General features: G+C 36.2%; 2 protein-coding genes across 2 annotated transcripts; both read left to right on the forward strand.

Annotated features, from left to right (window-relative positions):
• Positions 1–5,593: 5,593 nt before the first annotated feature.
• On the forward strand, positions 5,594–9,073 carry LOC137728669 (root phototropism protein 3). Its single transcript, XM_068467398.1, has 5 exons — positions 5,594–5,863; positions 5,994–6,135; positions 6,312–6,381; positions 6,515–7,801; positions 8,273–9,073. Exons 2-5 carry the CDS (start codon positions 6,023–6,025, stop codon positions 8,822–8,824), a joined length of 2,022 nt encoding a protein of 673 aa, XP_068323499.1. The 5' UTR covers positions 5,594–5,863; positions 5,994–6,022; the 3' UTR covers positions 8,825–9,073.
• Positions 9,074–12,727: 3,654 nt separating this feature from the next.
• On the forward strand, positions 12,728–16,752 carry LOC137728086 (uncharacterized). Its single transcript, XM_068466972.1, has 2 exons — positions 12,728–12,899; positions 16,376–16,752. The coding sequence occupies exons 1-2, from the start codon at positions 12,728–12,730 to the stop codon at positions 16,750–16,752; spliced, it is 549 nt and encodes a 182-aa protein (XP_068323073.1).
• Positions 16,753–19,405: the final 2,653 nt, after the last annotated feature.

Here is a 19,405-nt window from a genome sequence, read left to right on the forward strand (position 1 = left end):
GTTGACTCGGGGGAAGAAGAGAGAGAATGAGAGGTAAGGTGAGGGTGCCACGTGGCAGGCAGAGAGGGGAAGAGAATTGGGAGAGAATCTAACAAGGGGATCCGAATTGGATAAAAATGAGGGGTTCAAGTGTAATTTCATAAATCTTTAAGGAAAATGTGAAATTACAAACAATTTTGGGGGTGGGGTTTCACATGTTTTTATTTGGGCTTATCCTTATTTTAGAGGAAGTTCTGCCGAATTTTTGGTAGATTATATTAGTTAAAAATTTTAATTATTATTGTATGCATATTATGGCTTCGTTACCCATTCGGGTGATGGCCAATACGCCTCGGTTTTGGTGTCTACTAGACATCAAGGTTAAGGTGTGTCAAATATGGCCAGAGACTACAAGATCATGTACACTACTTGAACGTTTTCCTTAAACTGTGAAAGTCAGAGATTCCTTTCTATATATTCAATTGTCTCTTGGTTATAGTGTAGAATCACAATGTTAATATCTAATCCACAAGATAACTGTGATACTTCAGGTTAAATGACTAATTCTGCATTATTGCAACCCATAAATACTTAATTTGACATGAATAAGTATTAGGTGTATATTTAACAAAAATTCTTATTTGATCACGTTCAGTAGTATTTATTTCCTAACAAGTACGTATGTATATGTCTTAGTGTCAACAGACAACAACTTGAGACGTGCTATTAATGTCCAATTAATAATTCTATGATTAAGAACACTTCGAAATATGTAAGTCTTTCAAAATGTGTCTCAATGATCTAAGTTTACTAGATTTACTATTCGGAACATAGTCACCCATGCATATTCTTTTGGACTCGTTGTAAATTACGATAAATAATAGACGATAAGCTTTACAGGTTATATCAAAACTAGGTAATCAGTTGCATGAAATAATCTCATAAAATAAATTGCAAAACAATTAACTTTATGGGAATACTCCTCACAAGTGATGGATCAATTAAATATGAGCATGCATGGGAGACAAAGACGTAAGTAACATTTGAGAACGAGACCATTCATCCAAATCGACCAAATAAGAAATGAAACCAATCACTTGTTGATTAGATCCTCTAGATCAAAGGTATTTGGCCATATTTATAAGTGTCATTTTCGTCTTAGTCCAATCAAGTAGTCGCAATAGTTACACGATTATCCTGTTAGGAGAAGGTGCAGGCACCTGTCGAGCAATCCCAATCAAATGGAACAAATCTCACCGCCCAAAATTATATGAATTATCATTGTTTTTCTTTTTTATAAAGAAAAATATTTAAACTCGAGGGCAAGTGGTAGGTGAATAAATTAAAATTAAAATCAAAATTGTCATTTACAAGATTGAAACTTTTTTCATTTATAAAAACAAAAACAAGGGAAAATTTAATATTAGTCCAATCTCATACCCTAGCTTTTTAGTTATTTTTTTCAATTAGATCCAATGACTATAATTCCACATCAATATTTTCATTACTTGTTTTTTTTTTTTTTTTTTTTTGCATCTTTTTTTTTCATTTCAAAGTTGTCCTTAATCTAATCATTAGTTATAATTCATAAGTTACGTAATCCCTCATTGTCTTCCTCTTCTCTTTAAAATCATGGACACTTTAGCTACAACGTCTACTTACTAGACCTCACCTATAAGGCTATTAAGATGCAATACTAGTGAATTCTATTCAAACAGGCATATAAAAATGGACCCATATTAAAAAATCCAAACAAATAAAAATAAAAATCACTACAACGTAGTACTAAGTGCCAATATGAATTAACATTTTTCTTTTGCATTATAATTAGAATGCTTGGCGAAACAATATTGGAAATAAAATGAATTAAGACAGCAGCTAATTGATCATCAAGGTCGTCCTAATTCTGAACCAGCAAGGCCCAAGGGCGGGGCCAACCCAACCGAGCATGTGGGGGACGGAGGGAAGCCATTAACGCGGCAAACCACCCACCACCCAATGCGATAGAATTGAAAACATCGATTTCAAGTATTTTCCCCATACAGCATGCTTTGAATGAATCATCATCACAACACACAAAAGGAGGATGCATATGTATAATAATAAGAAAATTACTTTATATCAGTGATATGCTTCAAGTTTCAATTCTTTCTCTCCTCCTCTAGACCCGATGTTGAACACTCGTTATCTAAGTTATTGTTTGGGTGTTGTTATTGGCACTCTATAAATTTTATTTTATATTCTAAACTTTTTATATTTAAAAATAAAATACACTTATTAAGAGTGCACAATGAGATTTTTGAATTACCAATAATAATATTAATACTTGAAAATATTATATCACGTGAATTAATACAAGGAACATAACTAGCTACTTAATGAAATACAAGACGATAGAGTACGTGAAAAATCATTTTCACTTTATCAAATGACGTTATTTTTTTGTGCAAGAAGTAAGACATTTGACGCCTTTAAAATTATGTTTTATGTTTTTCATCTTTAATCCCTACCCAAAAGCATTAAAAAGTCTTGTTTTTTGTGTACAAAATAACACATGGCACTTGATAAAGTGGGAAGGTTCAAATGCAAAGATTAATGTAAATGTTGTTAGCACTCCCAACAAAATATTGTTGCAGATTAAAAGTAAACTGATTTAGTTAAATCTGTTTTAATTTTGGCTGAGGCGTTAATCAAGTTGTTACAAATGAATCGCCCATATTAGTTTGTTGAGTCCTTAGGCTTAGATGTGAGCAAGTGGTATTGTCTCATAGGGCATTGTCTTGGATGGTTAAGATGTGATCATAGGCTCTCTCTCTTGTGTTTAAGGAAATCTTTCGTCGAATTGTGAATAAGGAGACATTCAAATGAGCTATCTACTCCAAAAAGAATTTCGACATGAATGACAAGCAAACATCAGTGAAACTTCAAAATTTACCCCCGTTAATTTGAATACATGAGGATGAAGGATAATGAATTACTATATGATTACTTAACTAGACTATTCGAATTGCTAAATCAAATGAAATCTATGGTGAGAATCTAACTCACCAGAGAGAGATGCAAAAAATTTTGATTAGTCTATCTGAAGTGTATGACCTAATCTGTGTAGTAATTGAAAGAACTTCTGATTTAAATACTATCATTGTACAAGAGGTAGTTGGATCACTCAAGAGTTATGACCATCGGCTAAATAGACATGTTGAAGATGCTATGAACTTTGAAAAAGCTTTTGCAAGCATGAGCACTACTCCAAAAGCTTAGAACAAGCCCTTTGTTCTTGGAGTTGCTAGCAAAGCAAAGAAGAATTGGAAATCAAAATACAAAAAGTGGGAAGCCAAACTCAACCAAATGAGAGGGAAGATAGAGGTATGGATTTGGATAAACCAAAGTTTATCATCTGTGACAATGCTCACTATGGGGAGCGTTGGTTCAACGAAAAGGTTAAATGTCGTCGCTGTGATAAGTTTGGGCATATGATGAGAGACAGCCATAAACCAAAGAAGGGTCAAATGGAAAATTATGCGAACCAAGTCCAAGATTCTACAATGATGTTTTATTCTTGTTGCAAAAAGATTGTAGAGTTTGGTACCTGGAAGTGGTTGCAATAACCACATGACCAGTAATGGGTCTCTCCTTATTAATATTGACAGAAGTGTGAGGTGCAAAGTAAAAATAGGCACTGGTGATCTTGTGAAATCAATTAGCAAAGGAACTTTGATTGTAGAAACCAAGCCTGGTTACTCTTTGGTGGTTTCATGGCTTTCATATTTGGAAATAGAAATTTACATCTTTTCCATTGGGGTAGAATAAAAATATACATCTCCCATAAATGTAAAATGAGATCTAAATCTAGCTTTACATCTCAAATTTGTATCTCAAATTAGAGATGTTGTTTTAAATGTGTACTAACTACCAAGTCTTTGAATCACCATTTGAGATTTAAAGTTTATACTTTAGTTAATGACGATACACCTATTACAATATATACAGTTATTAATTGATTTAGTCATAGACTCAGGCAAAAGACAAGAACCTCGGACAATCAAATCAGGTTCATGATAGGGGCGCTCGATCATGGAGATAATCTATCACTTACAAAGATCGATGGAACGATATAGAGATATGAGAAAGAATTTGTACATGGTCTTTATTGATTTAGAAAATGCGTATGAATAGGTCTCGAGAGATTCTTTGAAGGATTCTAGAAAAGAAAGGAGTATGAGTAGCTTATATCCAAGCACTAAAGGATATGTATAATGGAGCAATGGTTGTAATAAGAACTCATGAAGAACAAACCAATAGTTTTCCCATAACATAGGGTTACATTAAGGCTTATCTTTAAGTACCTTTATGCACTGGTACTGGATGAGTTAACAGGACATATTCAAGATGATATCCCTTTGTATATGATTTTCACTGATGATATAGGGTTGATAAAGGAAACTCAGAATGGAGTAAATGCAAAGCTTAACCTTTGGTAAGAAGTGTTAGAATCAAAAGTTCTTGGCCTAAGTAGGTCAAAAACATAATATATGGAGTGCAAGTTCAGTGGGAACATGTGTTTAAATAAGATAAGGGTGAAAATTGGAGATCAGGAAGTACCAAAGGGCGAGTGCTTTCGCTATCTTGGATATATCTTGAAAATGAATGGAAAATTGGATATAGATCTTAACCATAGAATACAAGTTGGATGGATAAAATGGAAGAGTGCATATGCCACTAAAGCTCAAGAGATTTTTTTTTAGAACGACAATAAGGCTAACAATTTTTTATGGCACAGAATGTTCGGCGGTCAAACATCAATATGTGCAAAATGAGTGTAGCGGAGATGAGAATGCTTCGTTGGATGTGTGGACACACGATAAAGAACAAGATAAAGAACGAGGATATCCGAGGTAAAGTAGAAGTAGTTGCAATTGTAGATAAGATGAGAGAAAATCAGTTAAGGTGATTTGGACCTGTAAACCAAAGACCTACAGAGCCTTTGGTTAGAAGATGCGATTATGAGACAAAAGCTCAGGGTAAAAGAGGTAGAGAAATATCTAGTAAGACTTGAAAAGAGACTCTAAGAAAAGACATGGAGCACTTGAAGCTAACAGAAGACTTGGCACAAAACCAAGCATAATAGCATTCTATGATTCATATAGTTGACTCTATTTAATAAGATAAGACTTCTTGTTCTTGTCGTTGTTGTCATACTTATTTCTCAAATGTTGAAATTAGCTCCATTTGTTAATCTGCCTATTTCATTAATCAATGAGACTCGCACAATATATCTTCTTGTGCAATCAAGCCACATATATTTATTTTACTTTGGAAAAGGAAGTGATTTCTACACATAACTTTTTTTTTATGTCATGTCATCCACACTTATTTATGTTTGTCATTCTAAATTATGTAAATTAAAAGAAAATCAAATGATAAAAATAAACAGTCGTGTGGGTAAATATTTTTTTTTTTTTATGATACGTACTAATGAGTGATCCGAAAAATTAACTGCTTAAATCTTATATTAAGATTTAATAGATCATTTCAACAATTAAATCTTTCATAAAACTCGTACGACTGAATGATTGATGTAGCATTAGAGGTGAACCCGGAAAAAAATAGAAGAGGTGTACGTAATCAATTCCGTTTGACAGAATAGAAAAATGGAAATGAGAGTAAACAGAGAATAATGGAAGGTAAGAAACTGAATCTCCGAAGTTCTTTGTGCAGTGCGCGTAGGGAGAAGAGAACCAACTAAACAATCAGAGAAAAGCAAAGAAAGGAGACTGTGAGTGATCCAAAACAGTACCTACTATGCCCATTACACCACAGCCTGTAACAACTCTTGCAAACCTCTTAAGAAGCCGACAATTGAACATAATTCCAAGCACCCCATGTGAGTGAGACCATTCTCTCTTCCCTTTTTAGTCTCAGTTTTCACTGCGCTATCTATCTCCTTTCTGCTTTCTTCTGCTCTCTCACTTTCACTGCTCCTATTTGTTGCCACTTTCCCGAGAAAATTCCAGCTTAAATTTTCTGGGATTTCTTCAAAATCATGTGGGATTCTGAGACTGAGTTGGTTGGAGGAAGAGATTATGGGAATGGAGTTCTGAGTTCTACCAAGCAGAGTGTTAAGACTGATGGCTTTGAGCTCAAAGGCAACTCTTGGTATGTACTACGAACTCTCAGATTATTACATTAATTAATTAATTAATTAAAGTCTGATTAAGCGAGATGTTAATCGTCCATCATGCATGCTTGGTTTTGCATAAATTTGATAGGATATCAATTAGAAAAGTTGATTAAATTATTTAGTGGGTTTGTTTGTTTGTTTAAATTAATAGGTATGTTGCAACTGATATCCCAAGTGACCTGCTGGTTCAAGTTGGGGATGTCAATTTTCACTTGCACAAGGTAAAGTATGCTAATTCTATTGCACAAATGCTTAAAACTTCACTTCATTCAAACACCTGAATTCTTTCTGGTCTAATAATTTTGTTACTGGTAAATATTGAGGCAATGAAATTTTGTGTCTGTGTTGTTCAAGTATCCCCTGCTTTCTAGGAGTGGAAAGATCAACAGAGTTATGTATGAATTACGCGACCCGGACTTGAGTAAGATGGTTTTGGATGATGTTCCTGGTGGACCGGAGGCCTTCGAGCTAGCTGCGAAATTCTGCTATGGAATTGCAGTTGACCTAACAGCAGCAAATATTTCAGGCCTGAGATGTGCTGCAGAGTACCTTGAAATGACAGAGGACTTGGAAGAAGGCAACCTTATTTTCAAAACCGAGGCATTTCTTAGCTATGTGGTTTTATCCTCATGGAGAGACTCCATTGTTGTGTTGAAGAGCTGTGAGAAGCTGTCACCGTGGGCAGAAAACCTTCAAATTGTCCGAAGATGCAGCGAGTCTATTGCCTGGAAAGCTTGTGCTAATCCGAAAGGGATAAGATGGGCATACACCGGAAAGCCAACAAAAGTTTCTAGCCCAAACTGGGGTGACATGAAGGACTCAAGTCCAAGTAGAAGCCAGCACGTCCCTCCCGATTGGTGGTTTGAAGATGTTTCAATTCTTAGGATTGATCACTTTGTCAGGGTTATCACCGCAATTAAGGTAAAGGGGATGAGATTTGAACTGATTGGAGCTTCAATTATGCACTACGCATCTAAGTGGCTTCCAGGTTTGATCAACGAAGGAACGGGTGCTGCAGATGAAGGAAGCAACAGCAGCAATAGTAAAAGTAATAGTGGCAGTAGTTGGAAAGGTGGACTTCATATGATTGTGGCAGGAAATAAAGATGAGCCTTCAAATGTTCTGGCCAAAAATCAACGGATGATCATTGAGAGCCTTATCAGCATAATTCCACCACAGAAGGATAGTGTCTCGTGCAGCTTCCTGCTCCGGCTTTTGAGAATGGCAAACATGTTGAAAGTAGCACCTGCTTTGGTTACTGAGTTGGAAAAACGGGTGGGAATGCAGTTCGAACAGGCTACATTGGCGGATCTTCTTATTCCTTCGTACAATAAATGTGAAACTATGTACGACGTGGATCTTGTTCAAAGGCTTCTGGAGCACTTTCTGATTCAGGAACAGACAGAAATTTCGAGTCCAAGCCCACAATCTTTTCCTGGGAAGCACTATGATGACCCTCAAAGGGGTACCGGGCCAAATGCTAAGATGAGGGTAGCTAGGCTTGTCGATAGTTATCTTACAGAGGTGTCCAGAGATAGAAGCCTCTCCCTAACAAAGTTTCAGGTGCTGGCAGAAGCTTTGCCCGAATCTGCAAGGATCTGCGATGATGGACTTTATAGAGCAATCGATTCCTATCTTAAGGTACCTCCTCCTCCCGAAATTACATGCACGTTTTGAATATACAATGAAGGGGAAAAAATAGATATAAAGTTTGCTACATAGAGAAATGTATCACTCACATTATTTAGTGCAGAGAACAATCTTATTACTGGCCTTTGAACAATGGATGTATGCTTGTTCTTAGCTTGCATAACGATGGGAGAGCGTTATTGATTTGAATATTTGAACTCTTTATTGCTAATTAGCTAGTAAGTTTACATTTTCAGAGGTGAATGATTATGAGTTCTACCGATATGTATAGCGAGCACTGCCAGTCAGCTTTTGTGATCATGAGTTGAAAGCACAACTCAACAATATCATTTTCCACTGGTTTATATAATTCATGAACAATCATTGGGAAATTATTTTAGTTTTTTCTCATAAATCGTTACACCATTTTTGTCGATGAATTGCTTCAGATTAAGATTTCTCATCACTTTATCAATTTAACAGGCGCATCCAACACTTTCTGAGCACGAAAGGAAGAGGCTTTGCCGGGTGATGGATTGCCAAAAGCTATCAATTGATGCCTGCATGCATGCTGCCCAAAATGAAAGGCTCCCACTGAGAGTGGTAGTGCAAGTCCTTTTCTCTGAACAAGTTAAAATAAGCAATGCATTAGCCACAAACTCCCTCAAAGAAGCTGGAGACTCTCAGTATCAGCCAATGGTTTCCAATCGAAAAACACTACTGGAAGGGACCCCGCAGTCATTCCAAGAAGGATGGGCTGCCGCTAAAAAAGACATTAACACGGTGAAATTTGAACTGGAGAGTGTGAAAGCTAAGTACCTAGAGCTCCAGCATGACATGGAGAATTTGCAGAGACAGTTTGATAAGATGTCAAAGCACAAACAGACATCAGCATGGAGCAGTGGGTGGAAGAAACTAAGCAAGCTCACAAAGAACACAAATCTAGAGAACCAGAACATCGGGCCGGAGCACACAACGGCTGCAGATCATCTGAGTAGAAAGACACCTAGGAGGTGGAGAAATTCCATCTCCTGAAAATAAGAAATGATTGAACGAAAGAGATTTACATCTACATGTTTGACTATGTGTTCCAAAGGTTTTCTTTAATTGTTTGAGGGTTTTTCTTTTTTTCATTTATTTCAACAGGAATTGGAGATCTCTTTTCTGTAGCAATTGTTCCCAGAGCCTAGCTGATGAACATCAGTATCACTGAAATTTGATTGTATTATGGGATTGTTTTCTTCTTGTGTCAATGCTAATAACTGTTTGTTTTTTCTTTTTCAATGGGGAAGGAACAGACTGAATTATCCGAATTCAGAGAGAGTGCATTTCTTGATTGATTTATTTATTGTTACAAATGATATTATATGCTAACAACATAGATAATCCACCACTTTTTTCTTTCTTGTTTTAATTTAAATTTTTTCACACTTTTTTTTTTAATTTGTTGTAGAGACAGTTAATTGAGATTACCTCTTCGTCAACAGTTGTGTGCAAGACATCAACCCTCTCCCAAAGGAGAAATGACCGTTGCACCCAAAAACTCCCCACGCGTCCCCCTCTACTAGATTTTATTAATAATACGAATTAAAAAAGAAAAGCAAAACAAGCGGGGGACTTTTAAGTCGAAGAACCAATTAAGTTCGAATTGCAATGCAATAGAGTCCTTATCTAGAGCAAGAGTTTATGTCAAACACCTAATGTGGACATCAAAGTTCATATGATTGATAATGAATATAATTTAGGGAGTTTTAATGAAACACTCACGGTACTATTCACTTTTAATGAAAAACCACATTTTTACCTTTTTCTAGTATTATTCACTACACCTTTATTTGTCATTTTTCATTAAAACTAAAGTTTTTTTTAGACTTTTCGTTAGTTTTCCTTATAATTTAGGACTCTTAATTATATTCAATACTCTACACATAGATTTCCGAATCATATCTTATAGTATTCTCCTTCTTTATCGAAGGTGGACATCCGTTGTTGTACACTTACATGTCGTAAAGTCTAAGATCCCAACAATGCGTGGAAAAAACCCTAGAGTTATGACGCATCATTAAATGATCAAAGATGTCACCAAAATTGCGGTGTCTCAGATTTAAGGACTAATTGTATTATTGCAATTTTGGAGTTACTTATTTGACATGTCAATGAAGACTTCCATATAAGAATTCTCCTTTAAACGCGTTTAGTGAATTCATTCTCTATGGAGCATCTACATACTTATCTTGGTGTCTTTCGCACCAATGACTCGAGACTAGTCATTCTCACAAGTGAGAAAGCTACGTATCTTAGCGGATTCTCAATGCTCAATTAATAATTCTATGACCAGGAACATTCAAGATATGTGTTTGAGAGAAAAATGTCTCATGAATCTAATGCGTTTAGATTACAATCTCTCTACTAATCCTTAGACTTTATTTGTTTAAGTGTAAAACTATTAATGAAACAGCTGTAAACAATATCGTTTGCCCTTTGATTATGATCTCTCTGTTACATATTCCTTGAACCTTATTGTTTTCTATTTTTGATCAAGGTGCGCAAAATATGTAAAACAATTAGGTTGATGATCAGTTGTAAATCCATCTTCTGTGTAAAAACAAATTATCAGGATGAAGCTGTGCAGGAAGCTGTGGAGTTCAGAAGACGTACTCCATCAGTCAGGATGACTGTGATACTATTGTGGAGTTATCCAAATATGAGGTAACCCTTGGTGCAGGCTTGGTTGTTGCTATACTGCTCCACAATTTTCCTAGTTTTCTCATTGATAAGCTATGTACCAGGGGCATCGAAATCCGCTAGATGGCATACTGCCTGCTGTCAAAGCAGCTCTGAGAAAAACATACAAAGAAGGAAGCAAAACAAGGATTGTACGTGATGCGGATTTTGTCACTACTCCTGGAATGATAAAGGCCGCTAAGAAGCGGACTGCTGCTCTTTTAGAACCATCTGATGCTGTGACTGGGGAGAACAATGATGACACTTTGGTTCAGAGTGAAGATGAAAATTCGTCAGATACAGAAGACTGGGGTAATTTTTCTGTCATCATTTTGCTGGGACTGCTTTAGTTTAAGGCAATTTTTCACAACCATAAATGGCCATTTTGTTCTGCACTGTATTTTGTGAAAAGGTGTTGCCTTAAGATGTTTCTGGAACAGAAAGCTCTATCATTGTTATGCTGTAAAATAAAATTGGCGTATGCTAACATGTTTTACCCCATAAGAAATGGAGGGCATGTTCCATGGTATCTAGGATTCTAAAATAATAGAAAGGAAAGGTGTAAACCTTATATGGTGGTTATACAATTAAAACACAAACAAAAGAGTTGGCTAACCATTGGAGATCAAGCGAAGAGGATGTAGGTTGCAGCAACACCAAAGCCTTTTACAAAGCACCTAACTGGATACAACTACTTTATGGGAAGCATCTATTGTGTATCTAGGGTTTGCAGGGACCTTAGTATTTATGCTGGCTAAGGCAAAGGCATTAAGGTTCCGTCCATAAATCCCAAATCCTATTTTTTTAGCTTATCAATTAGGTATCATAATCACATAAAACCAATGACTTTTTCAATCTTACTTTTATTACAAGACACCAACTACAAGATTGATAGATCAAATCACAATGTCTACATTAATCTCCAATATTACATTCATATTGAAACTTACTCGGCAATGAATTAAATTATGTTATTAGGGTTGTAACGCAAGGTAGATTCCTTCTGGATTCTAACTATTCTGGTTGACCATCTGACTTGTTGGTGCTCACTTAGTGATTGTTCTTCTCACAATGTGTCAGGAGGTTCTGCTGTTGGTGAGAAGCTGCAAAAGGAACTGCTAAGTTTGAACTCAAAACGTAACTGATACTATCCTACATGGATGCGACCAAATTTAAACGAGCATTCTCATGCTATTTAAATATATGTTATTCCAGAATGCATGATTTTTGTGTTTGTTCATACCACGTAGCAGTGCAAGTACAATTTGATTTGAAGGGTACGCCAAATACAAGTGCAAAGAAGACCAGCTCGCCGAGGAAGAGGTGGTTCTGCTGCTGCCGTTGAGAAGAAAAGGTGGCCGAGGTTCAGGAGCTGGTGCCAAGGGAAAGAGATGAATGGGATGAAAGAAGAGATGAAACTTTTCCTTGCTGTGCTGTTGGCACGTTTTATAAGCGAACGTAAATAGATATTTGCTCCGTACATGAACATTTTTGGTAGGAGAGGAATGGTAGGATTTCCGGTTTTAGCGTCGGTTTGCAAGGTTGATGTTTATACTGATACTATTGAGCTCTAGTTTTAGTGTCGTTTTTAGCGCTTTAGAAATGTGTAGACAAGTTGGCTAGAGCAGTTACTTTTCATCTTCATTCCAAATTCAAATAGCTCTTTACGTAATTTAATTTAAATTAAATTAGAATATCGCTCAACTAACATTTTCATAATAGAAAGGTGAAATGCCAAATGTTTGGAGAAATGGGCCATAGCCGGTAATTGGTAAGTGTCGAAAGATTTTCTTATAATTGAGCAAGAGCAAGGATACACCACACCACAATATTATATGGAAATTGATCATGACAAAATTATTCAATTTTTCTTCGTTTTACACAAATTATATTGATAAATGACTAAAGTTGCCGGCAAAATACTTGTAGCTCAATTGACTAATAACATTCTATCAACACTGCAACACCAAACGATTGAGGTCCCCAAAACAGATCTAGCTAGAGGGATCCAATGAATCCACCTTTATTTAACTGCATTTGGAAACTATAATAATATCATACAATAGCAAGTTAGTGCCAAGATATATTGGCAGATGCCAACTTATAATATATAAAAGACATACATAATATATATATATATTTATTTATGTGTGTATATATTGATGGTTTTAAGGGGTGGTTGGGGTGGTAGTGGTAATTGAAGGTGGAGAGACGATGGGGAAAGTAAGAAGTGGAGGGAAATCTGGAAGTGAAGTAATAGGGGGAGGCAACCTGTATTCTGGCCAAAGTGGTGTGGGTGGCAGAAAAGGAAGGTCGATTGTGGGTGGCAGAGGAGGAGAGTTGAGTGTGGGTAGCAGAGGTGGAAAGTTGAGTGTGGGTGGCTCAGGTGGAAAGTTGAGGTTTGGAATATTAATATTGGGCACATTATAAGGAAAGGTTGGTGCTAAGAGTTTTCGAGGGGCGGCGCCGCCCAAGGCTGAAGAAATTAATAATGTGAAGAGGATAGAAGTGACAAACAACCACTTCCAGTTATATGCCATTTTAGACTTGTGATGTGGAACCAAACCAAAGGGAGTGAGCTCGAATTAGCTAATTCACGAGGAAACTCAACAAGGTTAACTTGAGGTAGAGAAAACCCAGGAGATGGTGAATTTATATACGAATGGTTGAAACCTAGTGGTTTTAATTTGGACCCCCCCGAAAAAAATGGAGTAAAGGTTTGGTAGTTTGATGGGGTACCATCGAATTTATATTTGGTTTTTAATGCTGTAATATTCTGATATGGGTGTAAATGAGTAAGACACATATGTCAGATGCAGGTTTCGGTCAAATTTAAGAATAGCAGCAGCAAAAGTACCAATAATTTGCACACCGCTCCTGTTGACCCTATAAATCACAGAGACTACTTGGTGTACATGCTGAAATAATTAAGGAGCTAATTACGTTTTTAGGCAGTTAATTGCTAATGTAGGCGTATCGGTTTGCTACCGAACTCGATTGGGCGAATAGTTTGAATGTAATGCATGTGGTCAAATGTGCTTTTGACTCCTGACTTGAGCGATTTCGGCCGAGAAATGAACACGGTAGGTTTTGAATTGTATAACTTGAAGACAAGGTTATGCAACTCACTATGAAGCTCTGGATCTTGTGCACCGGGTTCAGCAACCTTGACTATATTGGTAAGAGTATAGGTCCGTCACTTGACTATATTGGTAAGAGTATAGGTCCGTCGAAATGGTATCTATAGGGACAAAAGTACTCAAAGGAAATAAGCGTCTTTATTGTAAAAGTAGTTTGGCCGTCGCGGTATGTCGAACTCTGAATATAACTTGGGAGTATCCAATCATGAAAACACTTCATTTTGCCGAGAAGGCTAATGAAGTGACCTTGTTCGGCCAAAAACTTTTCACCAAAGACGTGAGATATATAATTAGTCGAACTTGGGAAACTTGTTGTTTAACTAAACTGTTAAGACTCCTAAGACGAACTGTTGCCTCTGAAATACTTCGTTTAACTACTTAGTATTTTTCTCAGAAAAATGAGATAATTTATGTAAAGCGCTGATTTGTATATTGAGTTGAGACCTCTTTACACTGCAAATCCTTGTATATTTGTAGAGACAAATTGTTTGATGCCCAAGTCGTACTGCAGAGTCTGACGGCATTACAACGCATCAAGTCCTCGTACTGCATGGACTGACGGCGTTACAATTCCTTGGAATATTATCTCGATATACTCGAAATCACCTCCAATTTCCTCATAACCAATCCAACTTTTGTTATCTTAATGCAATTTGCTACTAGACCTATATTCCACGTAGACACCAACTTTTGAAATAATCTTCAATATTATCTTGACAGTCGACCTTTTCTTGATAATTTGCTCATCAGACTACCAAGATAATTTCCCCATGGTCAGTAAAGCCTTATCTTGATATTCTAAAACCCGATAGCATCTCAATCTCCAAGACTCTTTAATTATCCATTCAATTTTAAGATAATTTTCAATAACTCCTCAGATAAAACCATAATTATTAAAACCATAATATCTAGAAAAATTATTAAAAATCACATTGACCGGTCGATAGTGAAAAAAATCGTGTCCAAACAGTTGCATTGGAAACTTTGTAGTTGGCAGTTATCTATTTATTATCATTGTCCCTCTTGGTTTATCCAATTATAAGAAGTTCATTGTCTCGGTTTTCATTTTAATTTTCCAAGTTATTCTACTTAATTTTAGTGGTTAAAAGTGGTTGTTCTATCTTAGTGTGGAAGTTGAATATAAAGAAATGACTAAGGGACTTTGTAAACTTTTGTGGTTAGGGAGGTTTGTCACAAAATTGGGTTTCTGATTGTGTGGTGAATCCATATGGCGACAATAAAATTGCAAATAACATTGCTCATAATTTAGTTCCGTACTAAGCATGTTAAGGTGGTCATATATTTCATTTAAGAGAAGCGAGAAGATTAGATTGTTCAATTCAGTTTGTGAATCAAAAGACCAACTTGCTGATATCCTAAGGTCATCTCCAACCAAAGGGTCCAGAGGGCCCAAAATAACCTAAAAACCGTCTCCAACCGAGGGCTAGGCCAAATGACTCGTGGGCCCCACGGAATCTGAAAGGGTTAAAGGGCCAACCGGCTGGCCCAATCCAGCCAGCCCCAGGCCAAGCTGGATTTTGCATTATTAATACTTTAGTGTCGGATATATCTGATAGTATTGTCATCTGTTTTTTCTTTTTTTTGAGCCAAATTTTTTTAAAAAAATTCCTCATTTTTTCCTATAAATACCTAAGCCAATCCTACACCATTTCTCACATAATTTTTACCCTTTTTTAAATTTAAGTTGTTTTAGTTTTTAGATTTAAGTTGTTGTAGTTTTTAAATTTAAATAATAAATTATGTTTGGCCCTCGGTTGGAGACGGTTTTTTGTGACAGGGCTAAAACGAGCCCTATGGTCCTTTGGCCCTCAGTTGGAGATGGAGGCAAATATGATCATGTATTGTTCATTAAAATATTAATATCTTGGAGAGCCAGAAGGCTAAAACGAGCCCCTTAGCCACTCTTTGATTGGAGATGGCCTAACGAAAACAGTTTCAAGTAAAGCGCTCTACAACTCACTTTTATAATTTCATGGAAATTAGGTATCCTATTATATTTATAATGACCTGTAAAGTCCTCTTGTATATATACTAGCATATGGACACACACAAAGTGTGTGAGAAAATTTTTTATTTTTGTTTTTGAAATAGAAGGAGAGAGGAAGGGAGTGATAGAGAACGTGGGAGTGGGATGTTTTTTTTTTTTTTTATAATTAGAAATATGTTAAGATTATATGTAGGTGAGGCTTTGAAAAAAAAACAACAAAATTTGGTTGTGTGAAATTACATTTATGCCCCATATTTCTTATTCATGTTCTGTTTTAATTAGAGAGTTAAATCGGTAATTTCATGAAGTTTTGGTTGACAATGAGTGTTTTATTAATTAGTAGAGATACTTCCACTGTAGATAGGAATAAGATATCAGAAATTTACATAAACTTAAATTTCGCATGGCGAAGTATATGAAGAAAACAAATTAGGTTATAGGTTCGATTTCACATTATAAAAACAAAGCACAAATGAACTTGAAATATGTATATGTATAACAACACACCAAATCAAGCTTCATTGGACATAAAGCATATCAAAGCATACAGTACATATTATAATGATAGAAATACTTAACCAATACCGTGCATAAACAAAAGCATATTAATAAAAAGAGAAAATGAAGATCCAATCCAACAGTAGCTAGTCAGCTAGCGTTGCTGCGTCTGCATGTGCGAACATATATGCATGACTTACGGTTTACGGGCTGCAGGTGGTGGAGAGAAAAATGGGAAAGAGGGAATTACGGTAGGGATAATGGTTGGGAGTACTGTGGGAAAGTTTGGTGGCAGTGGAGGCAGTGTAACCTTAGGGATTGTAGTAGGGAAATTGGGAAGTGGAGGCAGCTGTGTCTGTGTGGAGCCGCCGCCGGTGGGATTAGGTAGAGATGGTATTGGCAAGTTTGGCAAGTTTGGCAAGTTAGGCAATGTGGGTTGTGGCAGAGGAAGGAAAGGTGGCAGTGTTGTGCCAGGTTTAGGCAAAGACGGTGCAGTCGTCGTCTGGAGAAGATTGCGAGCCGCTACGGAGACATGGATGCTTGAAGAACACAGGATAATGAACAAGATGGCAGCAAAGAAGCAGTGCTTGTAATTGGCCATTGATTCAAACTGATCGATCTAAAAGGTTTGGAAGTAATTCGAATGAGTAACTAAGTATATATGACCAGTTGAGTTAATGTTGATGATGAGTTTGTGCATGTATATATAGCCAAGGAAATATATATTATATTTATTTTTTTCTATGGTTGTGCTGTTGTTGGTTTGCTCAAATATGGTTGGAAAAACTTGACATCATGACCCATGCATATTTGAGTTGTTAATTAGTTCACCTTCTTGTCCACTACTCGTCAATGAGATAGAGTCGGTCTCTTAAGTTGTTGGCTTCGGTTGCGGTTGGCTATATATAGCCAATTATGACTCACTACGCGCTCGTCTAGTCTAAAGATATATATTGCATGCAACGTAAGATTATTTCTTCCGCGGTAAAAAGTAGAGTTATTAGGTTATCTAATTTAGCTACTACGGCATCTTTTTGACAATCATGGAATCAAATCTTGACTTATATATTGCATTCTTTTATAAATTCATATTGAATTCAAAATTTTGTTCACTATTTATCGCTTAATACTACGATTTAATGATATTACTTTTTATTTGTAAGTGAAAGTATTACTTCGATTTTATAGATGACAAACCAATGCTTATTCACCTACGATTAATATTTACAACCAACTGTTACACAATTTGTAACCAGTTAAATTTAGTTGTAACAACAAAATCTACTTGCATCCAGTTAAATGTAGATTCTCATCACTTCCACACAACAATTCCATTTATCATTGCCTTCTTACAATTACTTCGATTTCGTACAATTACTTGGATTCAAAGGGCAATGTTATCCACATATTCATTTTTACTTCTCACACACGTCTTTTAATTTTTGACCGTCGGATTAAATAAATTGAAAAAGATCAATAGCAAAAAATTAATAAGAGTGTAGAAAGTAAAAATGTATAAATAGCAGCCTCCTTCACAAAATACCAATGTAGTTGGACACATGACAAATCACGGCTAGATTGACCTTCATTCACAAATATATCGACCACACCCAAACATAATTTTCACGCCCAATTTTGCACATTAACATGCCTCCGCAAAATTTCTGTACCACTCATGTTTCTTTCTCTATATCATTCAATTCTCATCCTTCTACGCATCATTCCATTGCATTTCAGTCAACCCTAACAAATTGTCTATCTTACTGCGGAATATAATCCAGAGAATCATACCCATCAAATATAAGAACGGCCGTCGGCAGCACCTACGCCTCTCCACTATTTTTTAGTGTGCATTTATAATGGTTTGGTATGTCATAGTACAATTTGTTGGAAATTTTTGTTTTCAAGTTTCCAATCGACTATATTATTACACTTGATGTACCAGACTGTATTCCTGGTACACTAACAAATCTTTCCCTGATGAACTACATGAGTTTCGTGAAAGAACATATACAATGACAAAAATGCCCTTATGACCAACCGTAGTAAAAAATGTGAACCAAACAGAACGAAGCACACAGGAAAGGTATTTCGCTTTAATTTTTTTTTTTTTTTTTTTTGTCAGACAATAGATTTATTAAATTAAATTTTAGATTAGGGAGCCGATGGGGTTTGAACCGACGCTGTGACTCAAAGGTATTTCACTTTGATTATTTAATTCCACCAATTTAATGAACAGAGATTACATGAATTAGTAAGGCGGTGGAGAGCTACTTGTCTTCCAAGTTTTGTAACGGTCATAACTGGAACTCTATCCTCAAATATTAAACCAACTCTAATGACTCCCTACTCATAATTTCATTATTCCCCTATCATATGAAAGCCTTAGACTTTAGAGCTCGCACAAGTTTTTCTCTCTCCCTTTCCGTCCTCAATCTGCAAACCAAAACCTTGATTCAACTTGAATCTCGCTCTCTCTCTCTCTCTCTCTCTCTCTTCGCGTCAAGCAACGTTGAACTTAGTACAAAGTACTGCCTTGAATTTCATGTTGGTAACTCTGATCATGATAGCATAGCAGTGAAATGAAGAACAATGAAAATGGTTTCTCTTCTGCAGAACCTTGTGCTTAATCAGTTGGGGAAACAGTTTCCCTTCTGTCCAGGCAGAAGAAAGGAGACGGCACACAATTAATCTGGAGATTGAATATACAAGTATAAACAGAACGCAGACACGAGTTTGAAATATAGCGACAGAATTATGGAAGGAGTCATCAGGCATTGACGCATTGTTGAACTTAGTAAACAGTAAATACTTGAAAATTCATTTTGTAACTTTGATAGCTGATGCAAGTTCATACCTGAGCTCTGAGAATCACAGAAAGGCTGGAGTCTGCACCAGCAATCACCAAACTGAATAACAGCAAGTGATACATTGACTTGGTCACGTAGGTCAACAAGAAATGGTTCTTCTTGGTGTTCTTAACTTCATGCTCCACACTTAGTAGAGAACTCTCGCTAATTGTCCGACCTAAATTTAAGTTACATCTTGCACCTAATCATACGATCGATGTCTTCAAATTGCTTCCTGCAAAAAAATAGCTTGATGCCAGAATGATAAAACGCTTAACACCTCTCATTCATAGAGTTGCGTTAAATTTAATTTTCGGAACTTCAGTTTGGATAACTACTGAATCACTGATCAAAAGAGTTTGGCAGTTTCTTGGCCCAAAAGAAAAGAAAATAAAGC

Source organism: Pyrus communis, chromosome 3 (genome assembly GCF_963583255.1).
Source record: "Pyrus communis chromosome 3, drPyrComm1.1, whole genome shotgun sequence".
Lineage (NCBI taxonomy): Eukaryota > Viridiplantae > Streptophyta > Magnoliopsida > Rosales > Rosaceae > Pyrus > Pyrus communis.

Coding starts and splice junctions, on each gene's coding strand:
- LOC137728669 (XM_068467398.1), top strand. CDS start 6,023: ATGTGGGATTCTGAGACTGAGTTGGTTGGAGGAAGAGATTATGGGAAT. Junction 6,136..6,311: donor GAGCTCAAAGGCAACTCTTG/GTATGTACTACG, acceptor TTAAATTAATAG/GTATGTTGCAACTGATATCC. Junction 7,802..8,272: donor CAATCGATTCCTATCTTAAG/GTACCTCCTCCT, acceptor TCAATTTAACAG/GCGCATCCAACACTTTCTGA.
- LOC137728086 (XM_068466972.1), top strand. CDS start 12,728: ATGGGGAAAGTAAGAAGTGGAGGGAAATCTGGAAGTGAAGTAATAGGG. Junction 12,900..16,375: donor GTTGAGTGTGGGTGGCTCAG/GTGGAAAGTTGA, acceptor TACGGGCTGCAG/GTGGTGGAGAGAAAAATGGG.